Source organism: Neltuma alba, unplaced genomic scaffold (assembly GCF_004799145.2).
Source record: "Neltuma alba isolate B1F8T4 unplaced genomic scaffold, ASM479914v2 tig00013281_pilon, whole genome shotgun sequence".
Classification (NCBI taxonomy): domain Eukaryota; kingdom Viridiplantae; phylum Streptophyta; class Magnoliopsida; order Fabales; family Fabaceae; genus Neltuma; species Neltuma alba.
The window spans coordinates 81,186-93,808 of record NW_021637569.1 but is presented as its reverse complement, the minus strand read 5'-3'; the positions used below and the strand labels follow the sequence as shown (position 1 = coordinate 93,808).

At 32.5% G+C, this 12,623-nt stretch overlaps 1 protein-coding gene and 1 long non-coding RNA gene across 2 annotated transcripts; both read right to left on the bottom strand.

Annotated features, from left to right (window-relative positions):
* Positions 1 to 4,584: 4,584 nt before the first annotated feature.
* Positions 4,585 to 6,810, bottom strand: LOC114736017 (zinc transporter 1). Its single transcript, XM_028923805.1, has 3 exons — positions 6,153 to 6,810; positions 5,874 to 6,023; positions 4,585 to 4,959 (listed from the first exon to the last, which is right to left on the bottom strand). The coding sequence occupies exons 1-3, from the start codon at positions 6,729 to 6,731 to the stop codon at positions 4,654 to 4,656; spliced, it is 1,035 nt and encodes a 344-aa protein (XP_028779638.1). The 5' UTR covers positions 6,732 to 6,810; the 3' UTR covers positions 4,585 to 4,653.
* A 2,633-nt stretch (positions 6,811 to 9,443) lies between these two features.
* Positions 9,444 to 11,687, bottom strand: LOC114736018 (uncharacterized). Its single transcript, XR_003739315.1, has 2 exons — positions 11,591 to 11,687; positions 9,444 to 9,735 (listed from the first exon to the last, which is right to left on the bottom strand). It is a non-coding gene; the product is annotated as an uncharacterized LOC114736018 (long non-coding RNA).
* Between the last annotated feature and the right edge of the window lie 936 nt (positions 11,688 to 12,623).

The following is a 12,623-nucleotide window of genomic DNA, read 5'->3' as shown; positions in this document are numbered from 1 at the left end:
TAATGCAGTTTAAATTACGGAGGAGCTTGTGAACAGCATCTTCATTGTTTTTGCAATGAATCGTTGTATCAGTGAGATGAAACCAACTTAGGATTCCACCAATACATAGGCTAAGTTTGGCCCAAATGGTTTGAAACACATAGCCATGCACGTAGGGTTGAATTCGAAGCTTGCTTCATTTAAACGATGATTTCCTCGTAATAACAATGAACATCCTATACGAGTGCATATTTCAAAGATACATTGAAAAATTATGTTGATTATGAATATGTTAAGTCCCTTCACTCACCTCTATTTTTTACGTGAAATCTGTGATTCAGCCTGCTCAGGGTAAGTCTTAAAAGAGGAAACAAAGATGAGGAAGACAAGGGGAGACATTTGGAGACGAATCAAGACCGTGCGATAAGGCGACGTGGAAATTACCAATATTCATGATGAGAATATATATAATCAACTGTTCTTATTATTGAAAGAATTTTTAACATTATTTGCAATATAAAATTATTCACAAGTCAATTCATCAGTATTTAATTTCAATATAAAATTATAGATAGGAATATTATTCGTAAATCATGAACAATTTCCAATACTCCGCTTCACAATCTGGAAACCCCCAAAGAACCATCCGTTCTTCTCCTCTAATCTCTTCATGAAACCTCATCCCATTCCTCTTTCTTCCATTCTCTCTCTAGCTCGACTCCTCTCTCTTCTTATAGGCTTCGTCAAACAACCTTCTGACTCTCGTGCACGATGGTTGAATATAAGGACAGCCCCTAATTTCAATGAAGAACATGCCAAGAGCTACCCTTTCAGCGGCAGGAAATTGTGCTTATTGCCATCGTCATTTTTTCTTCATTGTCATCTTAATAGTTTACATCCACCTACGACACGATTACTAGTTTGACGTACGTACAAGCTCGCTATCGCCACCGCTCTCTCACCTTTTATACACACACATATATATACTCTTCCTGTCCTTAATATAAAACTTTTTTAACTAATTTGATTAGATTAAGGAAGTTAGATAAGTAGTTAATTATAACAATATAATATGTTTTTTCTAAAATACTATAATCTTCTTTTTTAATACATTTTCTTCCTCACTTATTTGATTATGGTTGAAAGAATATCCATAGGAATAATTTAAAAAAATTGATAAATATAAGAAATATGTCTTATATTTAGGACTAAAATTAACTAACAATTAGGTCCTATATTAAGTACCGGAGAAGTATATTATATTGAACACCACCACTCCTGGCATGGCCTCGTCGAGCAGTCTTCTTGATTCATCTCTACTCATGTCTCTCCCCACCTTTGTGTACTCTTCCGAGACTCACCCTGAGCAAAACTCAATCTGTTTCGACCTATTCGAACTCAGACAAGCAGCTTGCGAATTATTCAACCTGCTTGGATTGGAGTGGCCCTATCTCTCCCAATTTATATACTGTCTTTGACTATTGTGGAGGGCTAATTTCAGAGTTTCTATCTTCTCTAGCGTGATGTCCAAAAACATACACCCAAGTCATCACATTCTTCCTTTTCTTTTTGCTCCGGCTTAATTCCAGCTTGGCCCTTTCAGAACGTACATGGCAAGAAGAAAAACATCATGATGACCAAGTTAAAGCTCTCAGGTACATAAAAATAGCAGCCATAGCTTGGACATACTCTTTGCGAGTGTGATCGGAGTTTTGATTCCAATCATTCAAAAGTTTGTCACTGCTTTAAGTCCTCATATAGGATCTTCTTCGTATATATTGTCCACCGATCGAATCCATTCACGTGCTCCCGAGCCAACGCACTTGATATAAGTTGACGTGTTCTTGCTTGAACGAACATCATATCCATGGAAAAAAGATCCACTTCACTGGTTTTGTGGCTATGTATGTGCACGGCCATGAGAACCCTAATGGTAGATGCTTTCGCACTTTGTACTTCAAGAAATTTCATATGATACCAAGGACACTTGACGCAACACATATATAGTCATGCTCATAGGTCGTCACATTCTTCTACTTCATCTCAACTTCGTCAAACCAAAAAAGATGAAACAAATTAAAACAAGTTGAGTGAAATTAAAAATGGTGACGACCCACATCATGCGGCGTACGTGAGTGTGATGAACATGTTTTTTCTGTCTCCTGTTGCTCTTCCTTTCAATCATATATATGGAAGTTATGGCTGCTATAGTTTGAAGCCGAGAGCCATAACTTGGTCATCATGATGTTGTCTTCTTGGCATGTACCTTTTGAAACAGCTAAAGCTGGAGGCAGGAGCACAAAGAAAACGAAGAATGTAATGCTTTTGGGCATGGCGCTGGAGAAGGTAGAAACTCCCCAACACTCAAAAGACAAAGAGTATATAAAACAGGTAGCAACTCACTGTGGACACTCAGGAGAAGTGGTCAGAATACTCTCTGACATTTTATTCAATGGAAAATATGATGAGCCTTATACAAATATAATCTTCTGATCCTAAATATAAGACTCACTTTATAATATAAAATACTATAAAGTTGATCTTATATTTCGAATCGGAGGAGTATATACACACGGGCTTTGCACCTTCGTTAACGGCGTGTTTCTGCCAACTGTTTGCAAATTTCTAGTCACCAACATAACCACACACACTCGCACATATATATGTAAAAGGCAAAAGGCGATGGTTTCTACGTAAAATAGCTTGTGTAAATTGAACAACTTTATTTCCTCTCCAAAGCTTGAAGAAAGAATGAATAATTTGTTCGTAGGTAGTTTTAAAGGATCAATCTTATAGAAAAGATGGCGGCGAGACATCCGATGTTTAGTTCCCCCCCCCCCCCCCCCCCTCTTCCCATTTTCGTTTCGGGCCGAACGTGCATGGACCATCTCAATTTGTTTCTGATTTAACCTTGAAAATCCAGAGCATGCGCTGTTATAAAACAACAATACTGTATTTTTACCATCTAAAAACAATTTTAACCGTATAAATTTAAAATTTTAACTTATAACGCTTAAGTAACAAAATTATTATTATTATTTTAAAAAACTTACATTTAAAGAATTGTCTTTATTTTAAACTGGGAAAATGACAAAAAAAGAAACTAAAAATTTGTAAATGCCAAATAAGGAATGTCAACAAAAATTTGTTGTCATTTGTAAATTCAGTGTTGTCAATACCAAATAAAATATTGTTACCAAATCTGATTTGGGATTTAATAATTTTCAACTTCTTTTTTTTGTCATTCTCCCTTTTGAATTCTATATTCATTGAAATAAATTTTTCAAAAATATAAACAAAGAAAAGAAAAGAAAGTTGTCTTCTAAAAGTTCATGGCTTTAAGATATTATAAATAAACAAGTACATCAAGATGCCGCGATGTGAAGGGAACATTAGCGGTGCGTAGGTGCGTAGGTTTTTATGCCTCATCAACAAGAAGAAAAACTTAATTAGTTTGACAAATGACAAGTTCAGCCAAATGCATAGGTTTTAAATGTGACCCCAGCATAAATATCTTCATTTTTTAAAATTTATAATTTAGATATAACTTTGACGATTGGTTTATCTTGCTTCCAGCTGATCAAATCCTCTTGCTTCAATTGGTGGGATCGATTGTTGCAGATAAGGATGTGAAATGAGTTTTTTTTTTTTTTTAAGTGAGGTATTTTGTCCTTTTTAACCGAATTTCAAAATACCACCTAGGTGCTCCCGTGCCGTGAGATTAAATTAGGCAAATTTAACGCACCATTCCGAGATTTTGGAAAACCCTGAGGTAAAAATAAAAAATAAAAATGAATATTGACCCGGTCAACCCTGTGTGCTGTGGTCTCCTCTTTTACCGTGATTGACTTTGCTTTTATTCATATTGAAGAAAGCATTTTTGAGTCGGTGACTGGAAGCAAGCTTTTTTATATATTTCGTTCAAATCTATATTATTTTAATTTAGGTCAGATTCAATCATTATGCTTGTGTTATGGTACATATATTATCTTTTGCTTGCTTTTTATTTTTATTTTAATATATTATTCTTCCTCTCTTTTGTATGGAGTCAAGCCAATTTGTCCTTTTCATCTGAAATAACATTGGAAGTCTATTTTTCGCATGTCACTTTCAATGGTTCCAAGTTGCATTATAAGTTTTCGGTGAAAATGAGAATATGATTTCCAATTTAAGTCATTTAAATACGTTCATCTCTGTACACTAGTAAGCATCAGAACTACAAGTCTTCAAGTGTAATATCGAGGTTCATGCCTAAAAAAATTAAAATAGTTTTTAAAATAGGCTTCAAGTGTAACCAACAAGAAAATATGCTATAAACAACGATAAATGATGATTTTCAATAAAATTTCACTCTTATGTTTTATTTTAATTATATTCACTCCAAATATACTAAAAATACTATTAAGCATCAGAACTACAAGTCTTCAAGTGTAATATCCAGGTTCATCCCTAAAAAAATTAAAATAGTTTTTAAAATAGTCTTCAAGTGTAACAAACAAGAAAATATGCTATAAACGCAGATAAATTATGATTTTCAATAAAATTTCACCTTTATTTTCTATTTTAATTATATTCACTCCAAATATACTAAAAAAGTTAAAATAGTTTTTAACTTATAAAAGTTGCAATGGATATAAATATTAATCACTTAAAAATATTACAAATAGTTAAAAGTCAAGCCCAATAAGCTAAAGCAGACATCAAACCAGCACCCAAAAGTAGAGAAATATTTGCTCCCAGTTGAAGATAAGTGCTGTTTTGAAATCTTTCAGTTGTAAAATCTGCAGCTAAAAGATCAACAAGTGCCATATATATTAAGATTCCTGCCGACGCTGCGTTAAATATTCCTTCGATAATAAGAGCTTTTTGACTATTCTCTTCGTATCTGCTGCTAATTGCCATACCAATTCCTATTCCTACTGGGGTAGTCAGAGCAAAGAACAATCCCATAATTACTGTAGCGTTGTTCTTGAATTTTGCCTGCAATTATATATACACACACATATTTAGACGATGAATGAGATATTGAACAAATCTTGTAAAACTTTGTCTGCAGTAAAATGAGGATGGACTATTTTTGTTTTGGATGCTGTCAAAAGTTCCTTCAATTTCTATACATGAACAAAAAGATATTTATAACAAAACAAAAGGTAAATGTTACTCCCTCCATTCTTAAAATTATCAATCTTTTCAATACTAATGTTAATTGATTAATTAACTACAATAAATTCTAACATCATCTTATCATCTATCTTATTTCTTCTAATCCCTTTATTCACGATAATAATACTACTATTTTTTGGATTTTGCGAACTAGTTAAGACAATCTTATATTCAGGACAATAGGAAATATTTAAATTATAGAGTAATAGTGACTTTTTTTTTTCTGGGTATCATGGCACTAAGTATCAACTGACTGGAGCTTAACTAACCCAAGTGGAGTCAGGAAAAATCACAAAGATGAGTAAATAAAAAGCAAGCTCATTGATTTATTCGGATAAACAGATGAAAATGAGTTGTGGCCAATGGCATGGGCCACATTGGATTCTCTTTTGGTGTTTTTCCTCATGTCTTGTGACTTTGCCACATATGAAATTGCTTATTATTAGTGACTATCTATTCAATTATGAGAGAAATTTTAGTTAGATGTCTTGCTATGTATGATTCCCTAATATATTTTTTTTTAATATAACTCAGAGTATCCTGAAGTCTGTCAGGCTAAGAGTGTTAAGATTAAAACCCTTTCAATAACTGTTTTTCCTAAGATTTAAAGTTATTTTCTTCTCTTTATGGGGTAATATAATAAAACTGCTTACCATCTTAACCAATAATTTATTAGTGATTCCTTGATAATTTTGAATTACTCTTTTGGACATTTACGAAAAGAGACACACCTGAGTGATACAGCTTCCAAGACCCATTCCTTCAAAGAATTGATGAAACGTTAAAGCAGCCACCAGAGGCTTTATGTGTTTTGCATCCTCAGATGCTCCCAAACCTATTCCTATGATCACCGAATGCACTATTATCCCCACCTCCAACACCTGCATGCATATATATTATCCATTTTGTTCATTTTAAATTAATATTGTGTGTGTGTGTGTGTAAAAGCACGATGTTAAACTGAGTGATCTTATAAATATATATATATATATATATATATATGCCTATACCTGTGATATGACTCTGTGACGAAGAAGCTGAGATGAATCTGAGGACCCATGAGCATGACCATTATTTGTTGCGTGAGTATGATGAAGATGAACATGTCCCTCGTGTCCTGTTTGTTCCTCAATCATATGAACTTTCTTGAAATACGCAGTGGCGAAAGCATCCACCATTAGGGTTCCCATGGCAGCACACATGGCTACAAAACCAGTGAAGGGAAAGTCTGCCCATGGATGTTCGCTCAAGCAAGGAGACTTCAAGTTCTCGAACGCGTCGGGAAGGACGTGAATGAATCCGGTGGACAATATGACGCCGGCGGCAAAGGCCTTGATGAAGAAGAAGAAGTCCCTATCAGGACTTAAGAATGAGACAAACTTTCCGATGACCGGAATCAAAACTCCGATGACACTCGCAAAGAGTATTGAAGCTATGGCTGCAAATTTATACCTAAAAGCCCTGGCTTTGTCGCCAACGACTTCGTCTTCTTTATCGCATGTACAGTTACACTCTGAAACAACTAGGGCTGGAAGAAGAACAAGCAAGAGGAAGACGAAGAAAGTGAAGACTTTGGTGGTTTTGGACATGGCGCTAGGTAGAAGCTGGCCGGAGAAGGAGACAATAAAGTGGGTGTAAGACAATTTTGTGATTTTTATTGGAGAATAGTGACGATGACATCCCTGAGAGCTTTGATACACATTGAACAAATTAAAAACCTTGAAAATATCCGGTGGATGCTTTGAAGTTTAAAGCCAATACAGAAAACATCAAGGGAACAAAGTGTCGTTAAGAAATAGAATTTTTTTCAGAAAAAAATTGAAAATTAATGGTCGATAAAAGTGAAAATATCTTTAAAATATGTTAATTGTATTCCAAATTTAGGTATAAGTTTAGGAGTTCATTATAGTTTTTCAAGATGAAAAGATTTAATGTTTGAAGGGGAAAAGAAATAAAACGAATCAAGCCACTTTTACGCATAATAATTGTTTGGTGGATATATTTCAACATATCTTATATCTGCGTTTGTATCATATTGTTTCCTAGGCACCCATAAACCATGACAGAAACCTGTGAGTTCCAAGCTTAGCCCTTTTTTAGACTATACATTAAGACATAAACCTTGAAACACATATTCTTGATCAAGGTAAAAAAAAAAAAAAACCTCATATTCTTGATGGCAAAAGAAAAACAAAGAAAAAAAAAGAAAAGGACTTATTCTTAGTAAACTTTCGTTGAATATAATTAATACAGGAAAGGCAAACTTTAGTCGCTATACAGGTGGTATGTGTTATATCTAATCCTTAGTATAAGAACTAGTTAACTAATTTGAGTAGGTTAAAAAAAATTAGTTAAATTAATTATTTGTAATAAATGAGTATTGTCTTTCCTAAAATACTCTTACAGTCTTACTAATAGCTAATCATGTATATTAGCTAGAATTATTATTGATGAAATATTTAACATGTACAGCTATTACAATGACTACCTTAATAAAAAAGATAAATATGATAAACAAAATAAATTGGAATTTATTTTTAAGATCAAATTAAATATCAAATTAGTTCTTATATTAAGTAACGTTTGCTAATTTTGTTTAGTTTGACTATCCAATTGATGACATCCGTATATATAACGAAATCCACAGAGATTCCTATCCAAAACGCGTACTTTCCACTCATGAACCTTCCAATATTGTAAAACATTTAATTTTATAATTTCTGAAATTAAAGTAGTCTTTGTTATTGTTTACAACCACAAGTCTACTGTTTTAAGATTTTTGTTAGAATAATTTTGCTCTCGTTTTGGACCACACGGTTACAATTGCTAGCTGCCAGTCGTCATTTTGTTTTGTTGGTCACCTTCATTGAATTTTCCTAATGCTCTACTACATATTATTGACCGCACAAATAATAAATAATAGATAAAGCAAATTATTGAGTGCTCCTGCTATTCTTTGAAAAATTTAAGAAACACAAACGTTAACGTAACAATTAAAGAGGATGCTCTGCAAAAATTCCGATTCCAAATCAACAAGATCCATCCATAAAATTTAACAAGTAGAGGTGGGCTGGGATTATAATAAATAAGTCACATCATTTATAATTTATGAATTGTGTGTCTGTCTAAACTATTAATTATTATAGTATATAAAGTAAAAAGATTTTTTTTATTAATATAAGTTAATTCATTAAATTTATTGTACGAGTATACAATTTTATTATTTTGTAAACTATTGTTTTTTTTAAAAGTGTATATATTGAATAAAAATAAAATAGAAAAGTTATTAAATTTAAAGACAGGTTAATAACCTGCCAGGTTTAAGATATTTTTGTTGATTATATAATAAAACAAGTTCATAGTATCTTATAATTAGAATTGGCTATGTATCGATAAACTTTAAACAGTCCTCTTTATAGTAGACAAATCAGAATTAACTTATATATGAAAATTATACTTCCTCCACTTATCCAAAAAGAAAACTTTCTCCAATTTTTCCCGTATAATATTCCACTAAGTTTGATAAATCAAGTTCAAACAAATGCAAAGGTTAATAATATATCATACATGAATAAAAACAATATATAATGTGATACATATATAAATATATTCATTTGATTAATTTAATTGGATGATAAGTTCATTCAGCCTTATCAAATCCCCTGCTTAAGAACTCCTTAAGGCATTAAAATAAAATATGATAGCATCTAAAATTTAAAAATACATTTTATCCAATTTGAAGAGACAAGTATTATTTTGCCTTTTCTCGTGCATAAAATCTGCAGCATTTTTTTGTTCGGACTGAAAATCTGCAGCATTTAACAAATTAAAAAGTTGATCCAAGAATAGTTATGATATCTCAATTTGTTTCAGAAAAAATGGATAAACAATACAACAACAATAACAAAACCTTATCCAACTAGGTGAAGTCAGTTATATGAATTGTATGATACCATTGAACTCTATCTAAAGCCAAATCTTTGAATATATAATTAATTAAAAGATCTCACTTAAGAACCTCATTAAGTGTTGTCTTTGGCCTTTCTCTATTCCTTTTTATTAAAAGATTTTATACTGCTTGATCAACTCTTTTCACCAGCGCATCCAAAGGCTTTTTTTGTGTAACACCTTACCTCTATTCACCAGTAGGATTATTTTCTTTCACTTTAAACCACTAAGAGCCAGGTTTCATCCCGAAAAAAAAAGGAGTTTTTTTTTTTTGCTTACTTTCAAAGCAACCTATAACTAATTAAATATATAATTAGCAGGGCTTAACATTCAATACCCTGGCTACTAGTCCGTACAAAAGGGTACATATACTCATATATACAATCTGGGCATAATAAAAACTATATATCAACATGTAGGCTATTCCTATCAATGGCGGTCATTATAGTTAATCTGCCCTTAGTCATCTCCTTATGAAAGAATATTTACATAACAAAATATATACACATTATATCCTTACTCCAAAATAATAAAATACAAGAAGCATTTTAAGCAAAATATATATACACAAGATCTCTTGCTTCTTCTTTCACCTTCAAGATCTATCAATCACTACTCTTTTGCCTTTAGAAGTACTTGCTTTTGCTGTATGACATGAAAAAAGTGATGAGATTCTAAAAAATTCTAGCAGTAAAATTCCTTCATGTAATCATACAAGATCACAAATAAACATGTTACCCAAGCTAGAGAGAAAAACACCTTGCAACCAAATATAATAATTGATGAACAAGCATCATGCACTTACATAGCTGATCGCTAACTATAGTGTCCACATTCCAAAATAAATGGAAACAGTCACATGTTGTCATGACAAATCATATCCCGCAAAGGCAATTTACATGTTCTCATACACAATCAGCATCATGGCACATCCAAATATGAGGCAATTAATGCACAATCACAAGAAAGGAAAAGAGTTACTACTTTTTACTTTTTCTTCAGTACTACCTTCCCCTTGCTTCCTTCTTAGCTTCTTTCTCAATGGACTTGGACAAATATCAAATCTAATATATTTTATAGGCAAGGATATATATATATATATATATATTAATAAGTATATAAATTATTAACTATTGTATTAAAATAACATGTTCATTATAGCTTGAATTCCTTATAATCAATTATATAAACTTGTCTATTTCCCTTATACTTCACAAATTTGTTTTGCTTATCTTTCCTTCTTAATTTGAAGAATTCATTTTTAGGCTCTAATTTACAAAATTCCAGCATCTTTCCCAAATTCCTACATAGGCCAAGACATATATATGTAACTAGATCATTTATTCCAAGTCTTCCAACAATGAATTGGCACCCTTGAATATTTTCAAGGTGCTTATAATTTATAATAACAGCATTCCTTTCTTACGACTGTGAAATTCCAGCTTCACAAACATCATTCTATCCACCATTTAAAAGTCCCCTAGTTTAAAATTACATTTCCTCTTGAAACCCACTTGACCGAAAATACTTTCCATGTATCTATATATATAATTAAATAATTGCCATGTGATTTAGTTTCAGCTCCCACACCATTAACATCACGCCACATCCAGCAAGTCTGACATTTTCCAGATTAAAGTATACTCCCAAAATAATCACCAAGTCACCAAAAGAAGGAGTCAACGTTGTGCAGTCCCATATATATGTATATCGCATAATCTCTCTTCAATTTCATCAAAACCGACACTAAAATAAAAACATAACATAGAGTTTAATTTTAAGATCACAGACCCAATTTTTACACAGTCATAAGCCAGAAAAATCATTCACATCGAGTCCGAACCATCCTCCAGGATCTTCACCCAAATATCATCATTAACATTCTAATCTACCCAGAAGTTTGACAGCAACGAAAAGCAAGGAAAGACTTTGACTTCAAGATCTTATGAACTAGATTCGGCCAGCCATAAACCAGAAGCAAAGGTCAAAACCGACATACATATATATCAACATTAAATTTCTTTCTTCCCAAAACCTCAGAACCCGACATCCATAGCTCCAAAAATTGAGCCCTTGCTTCGGATTCAGAAAACAGAGACGAGTAAAGAACATTTAGACCGAAGAACACACATGCAAGGCATACACACACACACACACACACACACTTATATTTATCAGTTTCGGCCTTCACTTCTTAACTCTGTAAATTCGAAATCCATGAAGCACAACTTAGAGATTTCAAATCCTTATACCAGATTGCTCATGCCTTGCTTCGGAAACATATATAAGAGCAAAAAACTCACATGCAACACTGTCTATCAACATGCAGACCCAAAACTACCATCATACGCTTAAATATTATCATAAAACATAAACTCACCGATCCTCCTCTCCATTCCTTTACTTTCTCTCACTAACCAGACTTTCTCAATCAACCATTGCACCTTATTAAGCCACAGATCCAAGGAAACAAGAGTAGAAGGAAGTTCTGGAGACTCACCTTGGTTGGCAACACGGATTGCATGCAATAGAAACCACCTCCAGCCACTCCTCCTTCACCCTCTCTTTCTCTCGGTCTCCCCCCCGTTCTCTGAACTGTCTCTCTCTCTCTTCTTTTGGTCCCAGACGAAAATGAGAAGAGGAAGAAGGCTGGTGACTTTTGTGAAATGTCTATTATGCCCTTCACTTAATTCCTCATTTCTAATTCTATCATTTCTTTATAATTCTGCAATTATAAAATGAATTCAGAAATTATTCCACGAAATTTTATATGGATTTTCCTTATCCAAAGCTTTCTTGACTCCTAAAATAATTTTCATAAAAATTCCAGGTCAAAAATCAATTCCCAACTATTTTCTTGAATTTTTCAAGAAAATAGCATTTAATTCTAAAAACTAATTCTTAACTCATTTTAAGGATTTTATGCTTCAATTAGCTTCCTTGCCTCATAAAATAAGTTTTTTAAAATTTTCAGCTCAAATATAAACCTTTAACTATTTTTCTTGAAGTTTTCAAAAAAGAGGTCTTAAATTCACAAAATTAGCGTTATAATTATTTAGGTTATATTTTAAGGGCCTTAATCTCAAAAATTTCTCAAATATTTTTCTCTTTCATCATATTTTAATTAAATCCATAAAATTTGAGATATTACACTTTGCGCGTGACCAAATAAAAAATGGAGGAACAGTAAACATATCAAATTTAACCTTGAAAGTCCAGATGTATGTATTGTTATAAAATACCAATACTACCAGTCCGGACTTTTTTTTTTTCCAATTAAAGGGAAAGATAGTAATGACATGAAGGTATAAGTAGGTTTGAACTAGCAATCTCTGATTTTTTTTAAAAAGAGAATACTTATACCACTAAATTACAAAATCATTGGCCCAGTCTGGTTTTTGATATAAGACATCTTCTAAAGATTTCCATAGTCGTAAATATAAATATAAGGTACTTTGCAACACGTTAATAGCATTAAATTCTTTCATTTTTTTTTTCACAGATGCCGTTATTAGTTGTATTATGAGAAGAGA